This window comes from Octodon degus, unplaced genomic scaffold (genome assembly GCF_000260255.1).
Source record: "Octodon degus isolate 3935 unplaced genomic scaffold, OctDeg1.0 scaffold00251, whole genome shotgun sequence".
NCBI classification, from domain to species: Eukaryota; Metazoa; Chordata; class Mammalia; order Rodentia; family Octodontidae; genus Octodon; species Octodon degus.
In genome coordinates, this window is record NW_004524827.1 from 1,378,444 (window position 1) to 1,399,798 (window position 21,355).

The 21,355-nt window shown below is 36.4% G+C and overlaps 1 protein-coding gene across 3 annotated transcripts in view; it reads right to left on the reverse strand.

Annotated features, from left to right (window-relative positions):
- Nucleotides 1–21,355, reverse strand: part of Tenm1 (teneurin transmembrane protein 1) — a 713,845-nt gene that overhangs the window by 72,291 nt on the left and 620,199 nt on the right. For all 3 annotated transcript variants that reach the window (XM_004646075.1, XM_004646076.1, XM_004646074.1), the window contains one exon: nucleotides 3,797–3,951. In XM_004646075.1, the coding sequence (XP_004646132.1) occupies nucleotides 3,797–3,951 (155 nt within the window). The remainder of the gene's footprint in view (nucleotides 1–3,796; nucleotides 3,952–21,355) is intronic.

The window sequence follows — 21,355 nt, forward strand, 5'->3', positions numbered from 1 at the left end:
CCATCAATATATTTTGATTTACTGAATAAGAAACTGAACACTAAGTAAGCTCAGCTGGATCACTGTAAGTACTACTGTAAACAACTGAGCCTTTGCTCTTGGAAGGTGTTATGAAGATCCCTTCTCAGCTTTCTTTTTTCTAACTAAAGACAGCCAATGTTCTTAAGTACAATCATGGGAAACATCAGTCACCAGTCTGCCACAGTTGTCTAAACAGACGGAAAGTTCTGGTCATAATGGCTGAGCATCTAGGCAGCTGTGCCACATACGGGCTCCCTATGGGAAGTACTCTATCCACTTACCCATCTGATTTTATTCATTGTTCTCCAGCTTTTGTCCATCTGTGCCCCACCTGCATGCTGATTTCCTCACACCTGGGAGCTTATTGTTTTCAAAGCCAAAGCCTCCCCTTCTCAGCTAAACATCTGAAAGGCATGATCTATTTTTACTTTCTATTTTTCCTCACTTCCCACTCTACCACTGCAGTCCAGCTACCATTAATTATCACTCTACCCAAAGTACTTGTATGAGAATTACTCATGCTGTAAAATCAAATGACTTAAATTTTTTAAAAAAATCCTTAGTTTTCAAATGACCTCCAAATATGATGATACTGACCCTGAAAATCTTGATTCCCTTGCATTTTTTTGGGGGGGTCCACATAACATCTTGGTGATTTGTTAATTATCAAGTCTCTTCCTGTCAGCCTCCTTTGTGGGTTTCCGTGCCTCAACTTTCCCTTGAATATTACTGTTCCTTAGTTTAGTCTTAAAGTCTTCTCTCTTTTTTTATGCTACGTACCCTCCTTAGGAAATCTTATTTATTCAACCATTTTCAACTATCACACATGAACCAATAATAATAAATCTAATCTGAATTTCAGATCTTGAGCTTTAGACATAGATCCACTTGCCCATCTTTACCTGGTTGCCACACAGGTACTAAAATTTCAATATATGCCGTATTGAACCTATCATCCATCAGCTGCTCAACCTCCTTCTCTTCCTATATTCTGTATATAGTGGGTAGTATTATCATCCATGCATATCCTTCAGTTTAAAGTTATGTCAGTTAATGAGTTCTTTGATTTTAGATGTCATATTTCTCTAATCTATCTGTTTCTTTCAATCCATACTGTCATACTTTATGTTCAGCTGTCCTCGTTATCTGCCCATGTAAGTTCATAAAACTGAACAGTGTCAAGTCTGTTTCATGGAAGAGTTGTAGTCCAAAGAAGTATCAGATAAACATCCAAAATAACATAGGAAAACAACTTCATTTACATTACAATTTTATGAAATGGTGCTAATCATTGCTGTATTTATATATTTTGTTCCTGTATTTTTTTTTTTTTTTTGGGAACTGGGGATTGAACTCAGGCCCTTGCACTCGCCAGAGAAGCACTTATTCCACTGAACCATCTCCCCGGCCCCTGTTCCTGTAATATTTACATTACTAAAAGTACCTTTTAAGTAGCCACTGCCTCTAGCACTGTTTTTCTTCACTCTATTATCTATCCAATAGCTACATTTCTATCTTAAAATACATTTCTTCAGTTAATGTTATAACTGGTTCCTCATTTTCCACTGTGATAAAATAACAACTCTATCATGCACATAGTGTCCTACACCATTTCAAACCCACTTACCTTTCTAGTTTTATTTCTCACTACTTCTCCAAATTATTTTCCCAAAATGTCCTTTTGGTGCAGGTGTGTATATTAGTTGTGTTTGCTGAGCACTTACTATACATGTTCCAAGAAGGTACAATCTACAGTACATTCCAAACCAGAAGACATGAGGTAGTTTTCACACTGGCAGTTATGCTTGGAAAGTGGCATGTGGAAAGAAGCCCTTGGCATGGTGGTGAGGGTCAGATGTTTGTTCTATTTAGACAAAGAATTCTCTATTCAGTACAACTTTTCTTCACAGAAGCAGTTAAGTTATTTAGAGTTGGTAATCACACTACTTGTCTTATGTTAAAAAAGGTCCCACAAATGAATCATATATATGCATCTTTCCCTCTCCCCTATATACATATATTCCTAACCTTCATTATAATCATAAATAATGTTCCTTCTACTTCTTCAGGATTTTGAATAATGGAAAAGTTAGACTGCTCTAGACCTTGACACTCTGAAGCACTCTAATCTATTAAGAGTTATTTGTTCATTTTGTTTGCTTTTCTGGCCTGCCAACTCTTGATTTTATTCTTATAATTGTTTAGACTTGGCAATTCCCTGAGTTCTAGGAAAAGCAGAGGCACAAACAGAAGGACAAATCTCAAATAGGCACACCTTTAATGTTTTACAGAATACTCATGTTGGGTAGAGGTGGGAGAGATACTAGAGGTAGTGACTAATCCCACATTTCTGGAGAATGTGTCAATTTTACTTTTCTTGTTATTCTAGGCTTTAGGTGGAAAGATGAATGAAGCAACAGGAATATTCCATCCATAGCTGCCTACATAACAACAACCCTAGATCCCTTGCTAACCAATCTTTGATTTTGGTTCAAGAATCAGGTAGCAATATACTCAAGGCAGATGACTCAGTTTCAGGGGGTCTGGATCCATTATGAAGATAGCATTTTCTTTTTGCTAATGACTAGCAAGGGTGTGCACATGTCATTCAATTCTGGCCAACCTGACAAGAGATGGAAACCTACTGGTATCTTTGCCTATGTTCGGGCATCTCATTATGTTAGATAATGTAGTCTTATTTTAAAAATTACTTTCAATAAAACTCTAAACATCTATTTTATTTTTTCATTTTTATGTATTTGGTTCAGGGTGTCATTATGCAGCTCGAACTCCTAGTGATCCTGCTGTTTTCAGCCACCCCAGTGCTATTACAGGAGTGTGTCACCACTCCCAGACTCGGTTGCTGGCTCAACATGCCCTGGGGGTGGGGCTGGCACAGCATGTAGGACCAGGGATTGAACCCTGGTTCCTGTGCTTGTCAAAGCAGGCGCTTAGTCTGCCGAGCTATCTTACCGGCTCTTAGACATCTATTTTAATTCTTTTGGAAAGATGATATAGTCTACTTCTTTAGAGTAACTTATTTATGGAATGTTGGAGCATGGAAGTCCTTTCAAGGACTGTCTAGTGTATTTCCTCTATTTTACATACCAACCTCTGTTTCTTCAGACTAGAAAGACATCCATTGAGTTGTGGAACATGAAGTATATTCTATAGTCTCTACATATATGTTATACTGATTTTGTAGAATGGTTGTAAAATCAGAATTTAGGACCCAAATAAGAGCTGCACTAACTTTTTTCTCACTGGCCAAAAGTTTTGGTAAATAAATGTGAAACAGACCTTGGAGTGGTTTCTTTTACTTAAGAAAAATGCTATGACATCTTAGAAATACCTCCACATGCACCCATGAAGAACAAGCCATGCCTACATAGTGATTAAAGAGATATATAGAGACATTTTGTAATAGTAAGTACTTGTCAATATTTGAATTATTTCATTTTAAAATAAAAATTATGTATTTTGGAAAATATTCAAGAAACAAGATTTACCTTATCCTTTAATTGATTCAATTTTGGGAGCCTTTAATTGTTACTTCAACTCTTTACCTAGCATTACTCATATCCTAGCTTAGCATTTCTCTTAGAAAATATTTTCTGAGGAGGAAAAAAGTAAATTACATAAAGAGAAACTTCTACTATTTTGCATTATAACAGCTGCACCAGGCTTTCATTCTACCTAATTTCTGTATGAGAAAATTGTTATCCATTTCCATGATGCCAAATGGTGATAATGCTTGCGAACCAGTGGTGCCTACCTGAGTGATGTCCATTCCTGAGTCACAGCTCAGTGGCTGTGTGGAAGTCAGACCGTTCGAGCCGATTACAGTTGTGATCATAGCATTCTCATCAATTTTCCGAATCATAGTCCCATCCACAAAGTAAATGAATCCATGCCTATCAACTGTGATGCCTGTTGGGAAAGAGCAAATGAGCATTAGTGGGCTAGCGGGCCATATGTGCACTAAGATCAGTATTTCGAAAGAAACCATATAGGTGGAAAGGCATTTTAAAGAAATATGCATTCAGTTTTGCTTAGCACAGACAGGACAGTAATAAGACAGATTTTTTTGAGACACATTTACTTCATGTTTTGAAAAGAAATCTTATCCAGTTTTACATTTATTCCCCATTGATATTTGCTTATCTCAGCAAATGGAAAAAGTACTCTTGTGATAAGTATTTGTACCCATTTTCCATAATGCATATATTTGTTCTATATCAAAAAATGTACTAAGAAAATTTATTACAAATAAAGATAGGAAAACAGGGTAAGTAACGTAATTTCTTTTACAAAGGTTATTGCTTATTTTTAAAATTGCATTAGTAAATTGACTAGGAATATATTAGAATTATGTTCATCAATTCACCCTCAGTTAATAAAGTATATAATAATTCTAAGAAACTGAGATAAGTGCTTTTGTCTGTATTATCTATTAAGAGGGATGTTGCAGAGCAAAGTGTGCCATTACACAGAATAGTTAAGATTCTAGAAAAATAAGAGCCCATAAAATGTTCACAGTGGTTTTTAAGCCCTGTGTTAATTACATCCTGGTTTCTGGAAAGCATATCAAAATAGAAATTAAAAGGTTTGGGTTCTAATACTGAATACATCACTTACAACCGATATGACTTTGACTGATTCATTGTTTCAAAATTTCAGTTTCCTTGTGGTAAAATGGGAAAAGATTATCTTCCTTATCTGCCCAAGGTAACCAACTATTCAGGGTTAGCAAGACTGAGGCAGGGCTTTATTTTACAATCTTGGAAGTCCTTGACAAATGGGGATGCATTGGTTGCTATACGCTTTGTTGTATCAGATGAAATAATATATAGTAAAGCATCAAGTTTGTCTTCCTTTATAACTGAGTGACACTCTAGTTTTCTGTTACCTTGTTTCTGCTATTTGCTTTTGCCTTTCTTTTTACTCTTCAAAATAAAATAAAATAAAATAAAATAAAATAAAATAAAATTTTAAAGTAAGCATCATCCATCCATAAAGAACAAATGACTCAACTTTCATTTCCTTTGGTGCTTTTGATAGTGCTCTTAAAAACAACCACATGGCATTGCAACAGTCACCTTTATGTGGGGGGAATATATTCCAGGACTGTAACAGCTGTAAGAGAATTCCTAAAACCATGGATAGTATTGGAATGTGTGTGTGTGTGTGTGTGTGTGTGTGTGTTACTATACATACCTACCTGTGATAAAGTTTAATTTATAGATTAAGCACAGTAAGAGATAATAAAATAGTACAATTATGAAAGTATATTGTAACAAAATATATGTAAATGTAGTCTCTCAAAATATCTTCTTGTGCTATACTCATCCTTCTCACGAAGATGTGAGATGATGCATTGCCTATGTGATGAGATAAAGTGAAGTGAATTATGCAGGAATTATGGCACAGCATTATGCTAATACACAAGGGTTACTGAAGCACAAGAATTACAATTCTTTAGCAGTTGGTCTGGTGGCAGAGATGGCTAACATGTGAGCAATGTGAAGGTAGAAATATACTGAGCAAATGCTGGCTAGAGGATGGTTCCATCCTAGAGGGATGCCACATGATGAAATAAGATTTTAACATGCTACGCAGAGCGACAAGCAAGTTAAAAATTCTGAATTATTAATATTACATTTTTTCTTTCATATGTTTTGACTATGGTTGATGATGGATAACTGAAGCTGTGGAGAGTAAAACTGCTGATAAACGGTCTTCAATTTAGTCTTCGTTCATCTCCCCCTGATTCAGACCTGATGAAATTCACTGAGCATATGTTAAAGTTAGAATCTTCTGCACCAACAAGTATATTCTTTTAAACAATACAACATACACATACAAGCTAATTTTCCTAGAAAAGCATGAACTTTTGTAAACGTAATTCATAAAGCCAACTTAATAAACTGCTTTTAAATGAACTAATTAATTGGCAGGAAGTTATTAATAAAACTTGGCTCTAGCATATACTTTAACCCAGCTACTCCTATGAAGTATTAATCCTTAACATCTATAAAGTTTATAGATTCATTATAACTTCTCTTAAATACCTCAAAAGTTATCTATATTTCTTTGAAGTCGCCAAGGAAACTAGCATATATAAACAAGAAAATTCTATGTCAATAATTTCCTTTATCATATATAAAGACGCAGGAACCTTTAAGGAGGTTTATAAACAAGATAGAGTCAAGTCAAATGATGAGGATATGTGAATATTTATTTCCTCTCCAGAACATTCTAGTTGAAAATAAACTAAGGGGAACCTATGCTTTTTATTTTGGGGTGGGTGCTTGTGTGTGTGTGTGTGTGTGTGTGTGTGTGTGTGTGTGTATGTGTGTTTTTAAAATTGTCAGTTTGTCATAGGCCTATGATTCAGGACTATCTTATTTGAAGATAAAATTTAGCTGTTTGAAAGATCAAGACTCAGTCCTGGGGAGATATACTCAAAGTATGTAATCATGGGTCACTTACCAAACATATTGAATTTCGCTGTGCTAGGCCATTTGGTGGCCAAGGGACAAAGATTCTGCATATTCTGAAACTAAGATGAATAGGACTACTCTAAAACTCTAGTAGGTAACAGATGTTAAGATAAACCAAGATTTTGTTCTTACTAGGAATTAATAAACATAGAGGATATGATCCTCTGAAAATTTGAGCACATTCACAGGAAGGTACAGAGGAATAAATGTACTGTTAAACAATTTATTTGGAGGATGTGTGTCAGATTTGTGTACTATAACAAAATATCTGAAATGATCACCTTAAAAAGGGGAAAGGTTTATTTTGGCTCAGAGTTTTGGGGCTTCCAATCTATGGTCACTGGGTCCCATTGCCTTTGGTATGTAGTCCCATTGCTTTTGTTTACATCATTGAAGGAGCATGTTGTGAAAGAAGGTCTTAGCTTATGGCCAGGAGAAAGGAGCTGGGTCCCATGGTCCTTTTCGAGAACAGCATCTCAGCAACAAGAAAACCTCTTACTAGTCCCCACTTCTTAAAATTTCCACTACCTCCAAATGTAGCCAAGTTGGATACAGAACCTTTACCAGCTGGATCTTTGGGGGGCATTTCATATCACACCTGGAACAAGAAGCCTGCATCTTTATGATAACAAGGAAGGGCAATTCTATTCCTTAACTGTCACATATCTTAACACCATTAGTGTGATGTTTTGGTTAATCAGAGAGGACAACCTTGGACTTTACATGGTTTTCCCATTTTTAATTTTTGTGAAATTCTAAACATTTGAATCTCTCTCTCTCTCTCTCTCTCTCTCTCTCTCTCTCTCTCTCTCTCTCTCTCTCTCCATATCAGCTGAGTTCTACAGTTGAGTGCTCTTTGAAATACATCTGAGCTTATTAAATACTCACTACTATACTTTTTCCTTCAGGGTACATTCTGTTGATTGTAGATTATTCCCTTTTCATATACTTGTGTAGAAAGCTTCTTTTTATCATGGTCCAAAATTCAAACTCACATTTTTTTTTTCCTTGAGACTCTTTGATTAAATTTGATTGAGCTACACTTACACTTGGCTTTAAAAAGACATACTAGAAAGGGCTTTGAGGAAATTGTTGGATAGGTGCTTTGTAGCTGTACCCAGGCATATTTTATATGTATATACTTTACTCTTACTTTCTTTCCCTTAATAGTAAGCCAGCCAGCCAGCAAGCCAGCCAGCCAGCCAGCCAGCCAACCAACCAACCAACCAACCAACCAACCAACCAACCAACCAACCAACCAATGAGCAAGCAAATAAATTCCCTAAACAACTAGTTTTATAAACTCTTCCCTGGTGTGGTACAATGGGTACTTACTTTTTACTAAAGGTAAAAATCACATTGGAAAGCTAGGCAGGAAAAGGAGAATTATTTTTGTTCAGCATCATGAGATTTTCCCTCCCACAACGAACACTGTTATAATCCAAGGATAATGATAATATCCTACGATCAATTATTGCCTGTTAGACTGAGTGGTACTAATTGACACATACCCAGTATATTTTAAATATTATTCTTCAGAGATGGAGATGTGAGTGATTTTATATTACTCAAAGCCAACTGAGGCTCGCAGGATCTGGATCTGCAGATTCAGTTTCCATTCATAGTTTGCTATTGTGGTACCCAGATCTCCAAACAGTTGTACACAGTATTGTAGTCATAATGTGAACAAATGATGTGCTTACTGACAGTGTTTTCATTAGCACTCAAAATCCAATTGAAGGCACAGTCTTTGTGTAAGAAAATCATTTCTATGGTTTAAAATTTTAACCATCATTCATTTTCAAAGATGGATATATATATATATATATATATATATATATATATATGCACTAATTTGGACAGTGAAGCCAGTGGGTGGGGTTGTTGGTGGTGGAAGACTAGTACAGAATGGCTTGAGTCTTCACGCCCCTCCACCTCCATCAAATTGAACATTAGGCTCAGAAGCCCATACAAGCATGTTTAGCTTGGAGCACATTTCTATATTTGTGAGAAAATAATAAATCCTTGTAAATTAGTACACATAATGAAAGCACTGACAAGCCATAACCTGGAAGTGTGAATGGTGCTGTCTCCATTCATCAGCATTAAACCCTAACAAGCTCCTTCTTATGGAAGGACCTGTTCATAAATAAAGTGCATCTTATAAAAAAAGTATTCACAATCTTATGCAAAATAGAGGCCATTATATAATATTTGAACCTCAGTTCCATTCTCTGTGAAGCCTCTCTCTATGTGAAATGACTGCAAATTACAGGCAAAATGATTTGACTTTTTCCCTTGTCTTATTATCCTCCAATGAATAAATACCATAATTCTTAAGAAGACAATTGCCTAAAGCTGGGGAAGCCTGAATGGTTACTAATAAATTTATCACCTGTTGGGGAAGAAGATGCTGCTGATCAATATTGCAAAAACAGAGGCATGCTGATGTAAGCATTGGGAGTCCAGATGTAGAGCTTAATAGCCTCGAAATAGTAGCTAAAATCCTGAGTTAGATGACAGCGAAGATTAGGGTTTTTGGCTGCACATAATGCCTCTTTCAATTGTTGGCAGAAGGAATCTCTATATTTAATTTTTTAAAATTACAACTGTTGAGACCACCTACATTTTTATTATTGTTAGATGATAAAAAAGGAAGCTGCTTTCTGGATAAAAGCTTTGGAAACTAGTCATAAAATATTCTTCGTCTATAGCCTTGGAAACCAGAAAATGGAAAAACTGGAGTTTTCCCTGCCACAATCTGCTCTTTAATTTTGTGAGACATAGATAAATGGTTAAAATAAACTTCTAGAGAATGTTTTAAGCCCTGTATTGTGTCACCTCAATCTCTAATACTGAGAGTGCTGAATTGCGCTACTGACATTAGCTAGTTGATTCTAAAGTGTCTTTTAAGTCAAAGAGAGATAAAAATATTCTGCTTTGTTCATGTGGATTACTGTACTCTGAAAAATGGTATCATATGTATGGTACATGCAGAAACTTGCCAATAGGCAGAACAGCCTTTTCTCTAACTGATATGAGTACTGTCCACTTAATTACCCACTGAGATCAGAAACGGCTGAGTTACTTCTGCACAATAAGCCTGCTAACTTCTCTTGCTAGGTAGCCATTTAATGGAACTCTAGAACTTGGAGGGCTTACAGATATCTGTGTGCCACTATGGGTTGGAAGGAGGCAGAGTTTAATGAACAGCTGAGATGATTTCACTGTGTGGTTAGTAATGAGATCAGAATTTTTCCAATAGGAGACACTAATAAGCTCAATGTACTTTTGCATAACTAGGGTGAATAGGGTGAGTCATTAAATCAGATACTCTTTAATAAAAATATCATAGTAGATTAAAAACAGTAAAGGTGAATTGCCAAAGAACTAAAATATAAATTTAAAATGATAAACATCCAATCTAATATTCTGACTTCAGTGTCTTTTTTCTTTAATGACTCAAAATGTACTTTAAAAGGTTTCAGAATCATCATAAGGAACAGTAGACTCTTTGGTTAGTTAATCAAGAATTCTTAAGGCTGGCCACACAGCAGAGGCAGGGGCAGGGAGTTTGATCCCTGGGCTTGCTGTTTAGGCCCTGCTCCCGGGGCCCACTGAGAAGGCAATTGAGACTGGACGTGGTGGCATGCGCCTATATTCCCAGCACTTGGTAGGCTGTAAACAGGAGGATCACTACTAGTCCAATCTGTGTAGTGAGACCCTGTAGACCCTGTCCTAAAAACACACAAAAAATCTTTTTGACAGAAAGAAAAACAAGGCTAGTTATTATTTTCTTTAGCATTTTGTTTTCTGTTCTCAAGGCATTATATTTTAAGTTTGCTGTAAGAAAAAGCAACTTTCCTATCTCTACTAACATTACATTTCCAAAAGGTTACTGAGACAGTTTCCTCCCTATGTTATAATTAATTCAAGATTTTATGCCTACTATGTGTAAGTCAATTTCTAGACACTGAGAGTACTGCCCTGTACTAAACAGATATGATATTGCCCTTGAGGAGCTGAGAGACTGGTTGAAGAGATGAACAAATAATCAGGCAATTACAGTGTCATTAGATAAGCATTAGTTTGGAGCAAATATGGGATGTCTTGGGAGCTTCACCAGGAGCTGGACTGGGGACATTAAGGTTACAAATGACTTCTGAGTTGAGTGAAGTATAAGCTGAAATCTAAAGAGCCATACTGAATTCCTGAAACTTCTAGCTTGAAATTCAGCAAAACAGCTCTGAAAAATCCATGAAGGATGACTGATATTACTAAATAATAATTATTTCCATTTTCTGAGAGTACTATGAAATTTCAGGTAGTGTGTTGGATTCTTTACATACACTTTTCCACTTAAGCCTCATAAAAGCCTTGTGGAATAGGTGTTAATGTCATGTTTAGATGAGAAAATAGAGATGTAGAGAAGTCAAGTGGCTAACTCTGGACTACATACATAGAAAATGCTAGATTTAGCTCATGTGTGTCTGAGGTAAATGCCTGTTTTCTTAACCACTACACAATTTAACTTAAATAAGACTGTCGATTGCTTTACCACATGGTTGGGGAAGACTGCTTCAAGAGGCACAGAAGCTCCACTAAATTATCTGAAAAATGTCTTGTGTAGTGGTATTGTCATAAGGAGATGGTCTATAATTTTGTTAGGTTTTCAAGAGGATTTGTAACCTCTCTTAAAAATATTAATAGTATGTCTGTAGATCCCTCCAGAATTATTCTTCAGTGATAGTTTGTAGCTGTAGTTTCCATAAAATTGATGAGTTTGGTAAACATATTCAGAGGTTTCACATAGTCAGGAGTTCAATAACATGACTTTTCATCATATGACCTACCACCTTAAAAGTAGGGTCAGAAGCTTATATGTTTTTACATGCCTTGCAGGGACATAAATACAAATGATAGACCAGATATAGACTATATAGGATTTAGGGGAAACTAAGGTTAAACGAAGAGATTGTTTCTCACCTAAATGCGTTTAACTAAAAAAAAAAAGGGAGATATGGTGCCAGTCAGATGAGTCCTATCTTTGAAATGGAATTGATCCTTGAGTTTCCAGTTTACAATGCTTGCTAGTAGATAATTAGAAGTGATATATCAGCAGTGTAGATGTTGCTGTAACCTGAGAAGATCCATGAACTTATAATAAATCTAAATAACCAATTTAGCACTACCATTAAAGTTGTGTTTTGGTCCAAGTACTATGAAACAAAAGATAACTAAAACTGACTATGATTGAAAAATGAAATAATTGAATAACTGGTGATGCTACAACACTTTTGAAGAACATACCTCATTTTTGTTCCAACCAAAATAAAACTCATAACTTGTTAAAAGTTCATCAAATTAGTTAAATCAAACCCAAAAAAATGGATGTCTGAGTTGAATTCAACTTCACTTTTTTCCTGGTTCCTTTTTTCATTCCTCTGTTGGGAAGTCATTTTATCTTTAGTGTGAGTATATATTTCTTTCTGAGAATAGAGCTAGATTATACTTCCCAGGCTTCTTGTTAATGAAATGTGAGTAGAAGTGATGTATGTCACCTCTAGATTTGGTGTCTTAAAAAATGTACTCACTTTTCCTATAAATCACTGCCTTGCTCTGTAGGCTGGTTGGATGCAGAGCATCCAGTATCTGTGTCTTATGCCTAAGGCACTGAGGATTGACCAGACAGAATATTTGTTCTTTAAGACAGTGTGGGAGCAAATTCTTCCCCACTCCTGAAAACCCACACTGGACTGGGAAGTGAACAGTACATCACTATTTTGTCAAGCCACTGAGATGGAATATGTATGTTTATCATAGTTGTTAGTTTGGCTTGCCAGTGATACTCACTAGTTGAAATTGTATTTGATTTTTATGTTTTTTTACAAGATATCTGTGGTGTTTCAATACATGTATGTATGATGTCATGTTCAAATCAGAGTAAACCTAATGCCTCCTCAAACATTTATCATTTCTTTCTGGTGAAAACAGTTAAAAAGCTTTCCTCAGCTGTTTTTAAATATAGTTTATTATTGTTACATATAGTTACCAGATCTGGCAATTAAAAAGCAGAACATTTTGCTCCTATCCAACTGTAATTTAGTACTCACTGACTTTCATCCCTCTTGCCAAGGCACTCCCCTGCCTCTGGTATACACTATTCAACTCTCCAACTTCTATGAGATTAAAATGATTTTCCTTTATGAAGCTTTCTGAAAACTCCAGTTCATTGTGGTCTCTCTGCTTTCTAAACCACAGAAATTGTTATTTACTTATGTATTATTAATGTGAATTCTTCAATCTTGTTTTGTCTGGGCAATGAACTATTTGAGGGCAAGATCTTGACTTTATGATTTATTCTTACATCTCAACAAATCTAGCAGACATGGATACAAATATTTAATAAACCTTCCTGAATTATACACAAAATTTCCTTGTATTCACATGGAAGCAGATCTAACTTGAATGAGATAAAACAAGCCAGGAGGTAAAGCCACCTAAGAATTTTTATAAAAATGAGGTCAGAAAGGATGCAATGATAATCTCTCTAAAACACTATTTAAGAGGAGTATAGTGCCTATTATTGATGACTAGAATATGGGAAGGGGAAGAGATTTCACAATCAAGAGCAAACAGTTGGAGGATCATGGAATAAGTGAAATGCAAATCAATTTGGTCTATGTGATAGCTGTACTGGACAGCTCAGTGCTCCCACATCAAATCCAGTTTGCTCTGTCAACATAGGTTTGTGTTGTAATCTTGTAATCTTGTTCAATCTTACCATGTCAGGAGTTCTAAAGAAACAGAACTGCCTAAAGAATTGGCCTTAACTTGAGTTACTATGGACTACATAGAGGAAAACAGAGAGAATGCTGGCTTCAAGGTAAGGTTAGGGATCTGCGTGTACACCTGACTTTTGCTACAGATTAGCTGAGGACTTGGAGTAAGGTTTTTGAGCACTTAGTGTCTTAATTTCCAAGACCATATATATTGCCTATTCACAGGTTAAATGGTATGAAGCTTATAAATACCAATGAAATGAGAGGACATTGAAGAGGATAAAGTATTATCATGGTGCAAAGTGACACTCAGATTGCACAGCCATTGCCACAATTATTTCTGAAGATAACCTTCCTAAGCTTAGCATCAAGGATAGCCACACAGTCCCTGTTTCAATATTTTAGTCTTTTCTATGTTTGACAGAGAGTATGGGATTTAAGTCCATAAAATCTTATATAATGTTTATCAGCACAGTGTTATATGTGAGATTCACCATAGAGTGAAGGCAGTGGTTGAAAAGTTTTTAGTATGGGGGAACCCTGGATATAAACATCTTCATGCTTTTATAAGATAGTTAATATGTTTGTACAGAGAATCAAATTGGTGAAGTTCCATGCTGCACAGTTGGTTACGCGAGACTGTGGTCTGAGGATAGCATTGGTCTCTAAGCATTCAGCAGTGAATCAGACAGTAACAATGCTGTTAAATTATTTTCCCTTGCTTTATAGGGACTGCTCTGTGTGTGTGTGTGTGTGTGTGTGTGTGTGTGTGTGTGTGTGTGTGTAAGACAGATTGAAATAGGTAGGTGGTTCTAGTTTAAACTGAAATGAGTATCTTTTCCTTTTTTTGCATTTAGTACAGGGTCTACAGGGTCTCACTGCACAGATCAGACTCATACTGATTCTGTGGTTTTCAGCCTCACAAGCACTGTGATTGTAGGTGTGCGCCACCATGTCCAGTCTCAATCTCTGTCTCAGCATGCCCCATGAGTGGGGCTGGCACAGCACGCCAGGGATTCAACCCCCAGTCCCTGCATCTGCCTAAGCAGGCACTTTCATCCACTGAGCTATCTGGCCAGCCCTGAAATGAATATCTGTTCTATTTTTGTGTTAGAATTCTTGCTTGAAAGATACCTGCACGGTGAGATTTAAGCGAACTCAGTACATACAGGCTAAGACAAATGAAGTTTACTAAATCTGAGGTGAATATTTTATATCCTTCTTACAAGTTCTTCAAATGAAATACAACTATATACAGACATAATTCAGATACACTTAGAACCAACGCCTGTCATTGGAAGAAAAACAAATGCCTTATAAGATCCTTACGTCAACAATTAGCCTGAGGAAGGCAAGTTTATTTGCTGCCCATTTGGCGGCAAAAACTAATTGCAGTTGGTTGACTGTAGGAAAATCAAGTCTAGTTCAAAGTATGTGAGTGACCAAGAGACTGTGACAAAAAGAAAACAAAGGAGAATTGTTTGTCTTATTACTCAATAAAAGCAGAATAGGAGGAACTAAGTGTTTACTATTCACCAAAGTGGGCTAAATGATGAATTGAAATTTCTGTTAGATAAATTGTTTTCATATAGTGCCCATTCAGACATAGTACAGAGGGCCCATTTAAAATTTTCCCAGCATCCACACATCTCTGATGCAAGAAAAGCATTCTTCAAGTTAAGAGTGGTAGACAGTCGTATATAGAAGGCAAGACAAGGTAATGAGCACTGTGGGAATACAATTTTCAACTGGTTAAATGGAAAGTTCAAGGGACATGTAGGAGAACTGATTTGGACTCAGTAATACATGAGTGCAGTAACAACACTTGCACAGATATGACACACAGTGAAAGCAGAAAATAGTCAAATACGTTTCATGAGACAAACAGCTCTCTACTATTTCTTTTTTCAAATTCTGACTTGCAAATTTGACAAGGCTGTACAGTAAGGTACTGAAAAACCTGGATACTTAGTTTCAAGGCACTAGTGGCAGCCTTAGGTGCATCTCCATTGCGCTCAGGCTTTCCAATGTCATTTCCCTACCTACACTTTTTCTCTAAATTCAGTAACCCAAATAACTTCATGAGAGATATGAGGTTGAGGGAAGAGTCTTGTGGCAGAAGTTAGAAGATCCAGTTGTAAGACTGTGACTTGAACAGATTTGTATAATCTCCTAGTGCTCCGCTTCTTGCTTTTGTTTGGTGGTGAGAATAAAAGCTGAGCTGTCAATGTCAGCAGATTACTGGAAAGGCCAAACAAAACAAAACAAAACTAACCAAAACAAAACACCCCCCAAGCCAAATTGCTGTTCTATGAAATCTTGCCAGAAAAGTTAACACAGGGATGTTAGTATTTATATATTTGATTAACGGTTTCTGATATCATGCTGTGTGCCTGTTACATGATTACCTGCTTCATTATGCTTTGACTTAGGTGGCAGGAGCCCTGGGAGTATTTCTGGCAGCATCGTTTCTATGCTGATAGCAATGGATAGCCAATCTATGCATGATCTCATATTGTTTCTCTCATCAAAAACTCTATGCAGTCACGTTTCTATCACCATAGATGGCCTGCACCATTCCCTGTGTTTGGTATGTCCTTTCATTTCTCTAGTGCTCAAGTCCTGCTCTTCTTTCAAGGTGCTGAAGTCTATCCTCCAGAATTACATCAGAAGGGCTGGGGAGATAGCTTAGCTGCATAAGCACCTGCTTGACAAGCACAAGGTCCTGAGTTTGGTCCCCAGTTAAAAAACAAAGAAAAGAGTTACATTGTAAGAATTGAATCAAATGCTTGAAAATATCTTGATGGAAGCATTTTATTGTAAGTTATATCAATTTCTTTGGCAGAAATCCTTTGACCCTATTAGAAAAGATGTGTAATATAAATCCCAGTGAATAGGGATGTGGCATAATATGACACGAAGTTGCTAATTTAAAGCCTGGACTGAAATAAGAACACAGAATGTTTTGGACTGGACTCACCAACACATTTTATGTATGGAGTTAGGACCATCTTAACAAATCCATTTTATGACCATCTTACCCTCACAGGAAGGATTAAGTAATTTATTTCCCATTTATAGATACTTCATTACTTTACATTGCCCTGTCTTCTCTCCTTTGCCTTATGCTTTGATTTATTACTCCCTTTGGAGTTCATTTAATATATTAGGACTAGAAGTTGGAATCTAGTTCTCAGTTTTTCTTTACCTTTGTGTCCAGCTCTTTACTGTATACACTTCTTTTTCCCATCATCCCCATTCCACTTATTTCTTCTTTGTCTTTCTCATCAAATAACATTTCACCCTCCATTTCCTGAGCTCCTGTAGTGTTTAATGCCTTACCACAAAACCCAGTGCTGGATTACAGTTTACTCTAGTGAATCCTCCCTTTTCTTCCTGTCTCAGTTACTTTTCTCTTAATGCTGGGACAAAATACTCAACACCTAGAATTAAGGAAGGAAAGTTTTATTTAGCTCACAGTTAGTGGAGGTTTCAGTTCATACTTGGCTGATTTCAAGGCAGAGTGGCACATGGCAGAGGGCAGCAGTTCATGGTTGTGGAAAACAGCAAAAAGCAAAGGGAGGAGCAGCAGCTGTGGCTGCTAGCAAGCCTCTCACCCCTCCTTATGTTTGTATACAGGTTACTGGTCCCAGGGCAGGTGCAGGACTTGCACCCATAATCAGCATTGGCTCATGAATTAATCACAAGCTCTAGAAACTGCCCCCGTGACTGTATGAGGCTCTGGGGGAACACTTAGACAAAAACCATGACACTTTCCAGCCAGATTATATACCATTCAATTGTAGGCACCATGTCTTTTAACAACCTAAGTTTGCAGACAAAAGTTAGAGAAAAAGGAGGGTTGCAAGGAAAGCCAACATTTTGGCCCTAGCCTTCCAAGGTCAGTTAAGACTCAGGACATATGAGAACTTGTACTGTAACGTCACGTAACTCAGTAGTGTCCCAAATTTTCTGATCAAGGAGATTATGAGGCCAAAGAGGAAAGTGATCGATGATGTAGAGTATGCCTAAGGAGAGTCACATGGAGAGAAAACATTCTCTCAGGTTTTCACAGAGAGCACATTGGCCAAGCAATGGCCGTGATTCATCCACATGGCTGACACTGACAAAAGTTCTACAATCTGAGGTACAGGATCTAAGGATAAATCCTGAGGGGATTTCACTGATCCTATGAAACCCAAAAAATTTACTTCACTTCTAATTCTTTAAATCTGTTATTTGAAATGCTTAGCAAAACAGCAAAACTCACTGAACACTGTATTTTTTTTAACCAGATGTACTGGGACAATGGTGAGGGATTGCCAGAGTAGCTAAACCTAGTGGGAGACTAACGAAGAAGAAAAGGGGGCTATTGACACTAGTGTCTCACTGACATCAATTAAATATATTGAACACATTAAGAGGATGACATCTCTGGATACCTGTCTGATAGCCAGGTTTGGGGTAACAAGAGATGGCCACAAGTGTTTGAATACCACATTAGCAGAGTTGCTGCATGTATGGGAAATTTATATGCTTCTAGAATAAATTACTAAAGTCTTCACTAGAAGGAGGACATTTTGTGCAGTTAGTAAAGAGTAATTAGCAGTAGTGAGTGAGTATTATGGAAGGTAGAACAAAACTAAACTGAGGCATGGTAAGATACTGCGATATACCATTTTTGATTTTGATTTTGATCACTTCTTAATTGACTAGATTTTAAATAATTCAAATTGATTATTTGAATGAAGTCATTTTATTAAAAGTAGAACAGATATATTTGGGAAATAAAATAATACCCAGAATCAGTAAAAAAAAAATGGTGTGCTATGTGTTGATCTGTTGTTTGTCAAAAATTTTGATCTCAGTGAACTAAAATAAGATATAAAAGTAGCTTTCTCCAGTTCACTCTCTAGAAATGCCCTCAGCTTTACTACTCTAGGCAACGTGAGAAAATGCCTTATGAATGACTCCAAGTCCTAAAGCAGAGTTGAAGCAGTAGCTTTCCTGAATTTCTCATTTCACTTTGTTCAGGAAAACAGAAAACATGATGGAGTCCAGTGTAAGTAGCCTTGCCAGTGTCTATTCTGACGGGTTTAGGCTTGAGGTGGGGGGACAAAGCAGAGCTATCAATCTATTACCATGGCTTCAATTTCCTTGGGTAGAGATGTCTTCTAAACTGAGAAATGTATCCTGCCCTCTCAAAGAAATTACCACTGTAATCAGCTTCCTTTGCTGAGTAAATTGTGGTAAAATGGGAAGCCTATACACCTTCTTTCTCAAAACCTATCACACAGTCTAATAAGATTTTTGAAAAATCAAATGGGATAGCTAGTAAATGAAACTTGAAAAAAATAGAGCAGGCTTTGATATTTTAGGCTTGCAGATAACCTCATATTTGAGTTATTAAGCCTATGATTCCTCAGGGAGAAACTTTAAATGGGCCAGAACTCATTCCTTTGGAAACAATGACTTTCTTTGGTCAACCATAAAGCTGACTCATTATACTGCACTTGGACTCTTTCAGGAAGCTCACAGTCAGCCACTTAGGAAACTAAGCATAAGGACACATACTTTAGGTGCTGGTGTGCTCCTTTGCTAAAGACAGGGCCTCAAATCCAGTCACCTCATGAAATAAGAGAGTAACTTTAATCACTGCAAGGTCCTTAAAACCCTATTCTAAATCTAGAGCCAGTGTGCATTTTTTATGTTAGTATTTGTGCATGGTAGGTTGGTAAATATTGTGACTATGATCTCTGTATTAAAGAAAGCCTTATTGAAACAAAGCAGAGCCAAACAAAACTAATTACTTTTGAAATGGAATTGTCAGGAAAAAATTTCAAATTATTTTGCAAACCCTCTTTCTACTTAAACTGCTTCCAAATTATGAAATAAGTCAAGTGACAGCCAACCAAGAAAATACTACTACAGATCACTATATATTCTTCACCAAAATCTAATAAATGGTAACATCTGGTTTGTATATCTCTTTTACAAAAGGCAATGTTGATGTAGCCAAAGCCGTACCTTTTTATCCCTACATTCATTTTTCTTCTTTTTCTAGAACTAACCACTATTTTGAAGTTAGTGTCTATTGTCCCTAAGTATGTTTTCACATATTTCTACATATGTGTGCATCAACAAATGTTATATGGTACATTTTTACTTTAAAACACTATGTAGGTGGGCTGGGGACATAGCTCAGTGGTATTGTGCATGCTTAATATGTATGTGCCTCTGGGTTCCATTCCTACAAAAAACAAATCATATAGCAAATAGATGGCAGGAATGGTTGCACAACAGAGTAATTCTACTTGACGCTTCAGAACTGCACACTTAAAATGCTTAAAATAGTAATTCTATGTGTCATATACATCACCACAATACAAACACATAAATGATATAACAGCTTACATATCCTTTACAGTTTTTTTCTTTCATTCAACATTATATTTTTGTGACTAGAAATGCTTTTATACCTAGATGCATTTCATTCAAGTTTACTATTGTATAATGTGTCACAATTTGACTGACCTGTATCATTAGATTATTAGTTTGTTTTATTTTTTATACTGTAGCTTATGCTATATGTCCTGGTATTTTTCTCCTTATGCTCATATTTACTTGGGACTTTCCATACATTTCCCTCTAGATAAGCATTTCTCATTACCCCTCTTGACATGGTTGCCTTTTTCCCAATTAGCTGGATAACAAATTTTGAAAATAAAGGGAATTAATATTAGGAGTGTGTGTACACAATAAATGAAGTTTGAAAAAAAGGAATTCGAATACAGTCTTGAAAACAAAATATTTACTCCTAATCTTGAAGGCAATCTGACTAATATTTGTAACTAGGTTGAAAATACTTGAATTCTCAAGTGCAAGGGCCTGAGTTCAATCCCCGATTCTGCAAAAACAAAACAAAACAAAACAAAACAAAAAAAACTTGAATTCTTAGCCTCATCTTCATAATCACCTTTTATTCAGTATTTATCTGTGCCAGGCATTGGTTCATTGGTTAAATTGATTTTCCGTCATTTCGTCCTCTACGATCTTATAAGGAATGTGGGTACTATTTCCATTTTAAAGATGAGAAAACAGTGGCTTGTAAATGTATCCAAAATATATTTATTTATTTGAATTTATCTGTGCAATTCTAAAGTTTTGGATATAAACTACTCTAAATAGCTTCTAAGCTTTTCAAATTTCACAGAACTCAAATGCTAAAAATACATGATATGATTTAAGGATTACTGAAAAGTCTACTTTAAAAATACTTCTAGAATGGCAAGGTTTCTAGTAGGGCACAAACTTTAGAGATGTTATGGAAGTACATTGATAAAATTAATGATATAAAGTTAGAAAGCTTTTATAAGGTTCAGAAAAAGAGGAGTTGAGGGATACAGTGGGTGGGGTTATAGCTCAGGGGTAAAGTACTAACATGTGGCAAGCCTTGGGGTTGCTTCTCTAGCACCGCAAAAGAAGAAAGTAAAAAGAGAAAAGAAGACAGAGAGAGAGAGAGACACACACACACACACACACACACACACACACACACACACAGAGGAGAGAGAGAGAGAGAGAGAGAGAGAGAGAGAGAGAGAGAGAGAGTTGGAAAAATACTTGCAATGCATACAAAAACAGAGGACACTTTTCTTATTTTCCAAACAGAAAGATCAATAACTCATAGTGAGTTCATCAACAAAGAAATGCAAATAGTCACAAATATATGTAATGACACTCAGTTTCATTGACAATTAAAAGGAGCCACAAGTTCCATGATAACGTTTCCCACTGATCAGACGTATATTCATTGAAGGGTTTTTATTCAGAACCGCTGAAGGCACAGCAAACAGGCACTCTTAAATACCAGTGAGAGTGCAAATGTATTTAGTCTTTTGGAAGGGCAATTTGGTATTATGTACTGCTGTTAAAGATTAACCTTTCTGAGGATATAGATCAGTGACATAAGTGCTTTCCTGGTAAGTGCAAGGTTCATAGTTTAATCCCTGGTATCACACACACACACACACACACACACACACACAC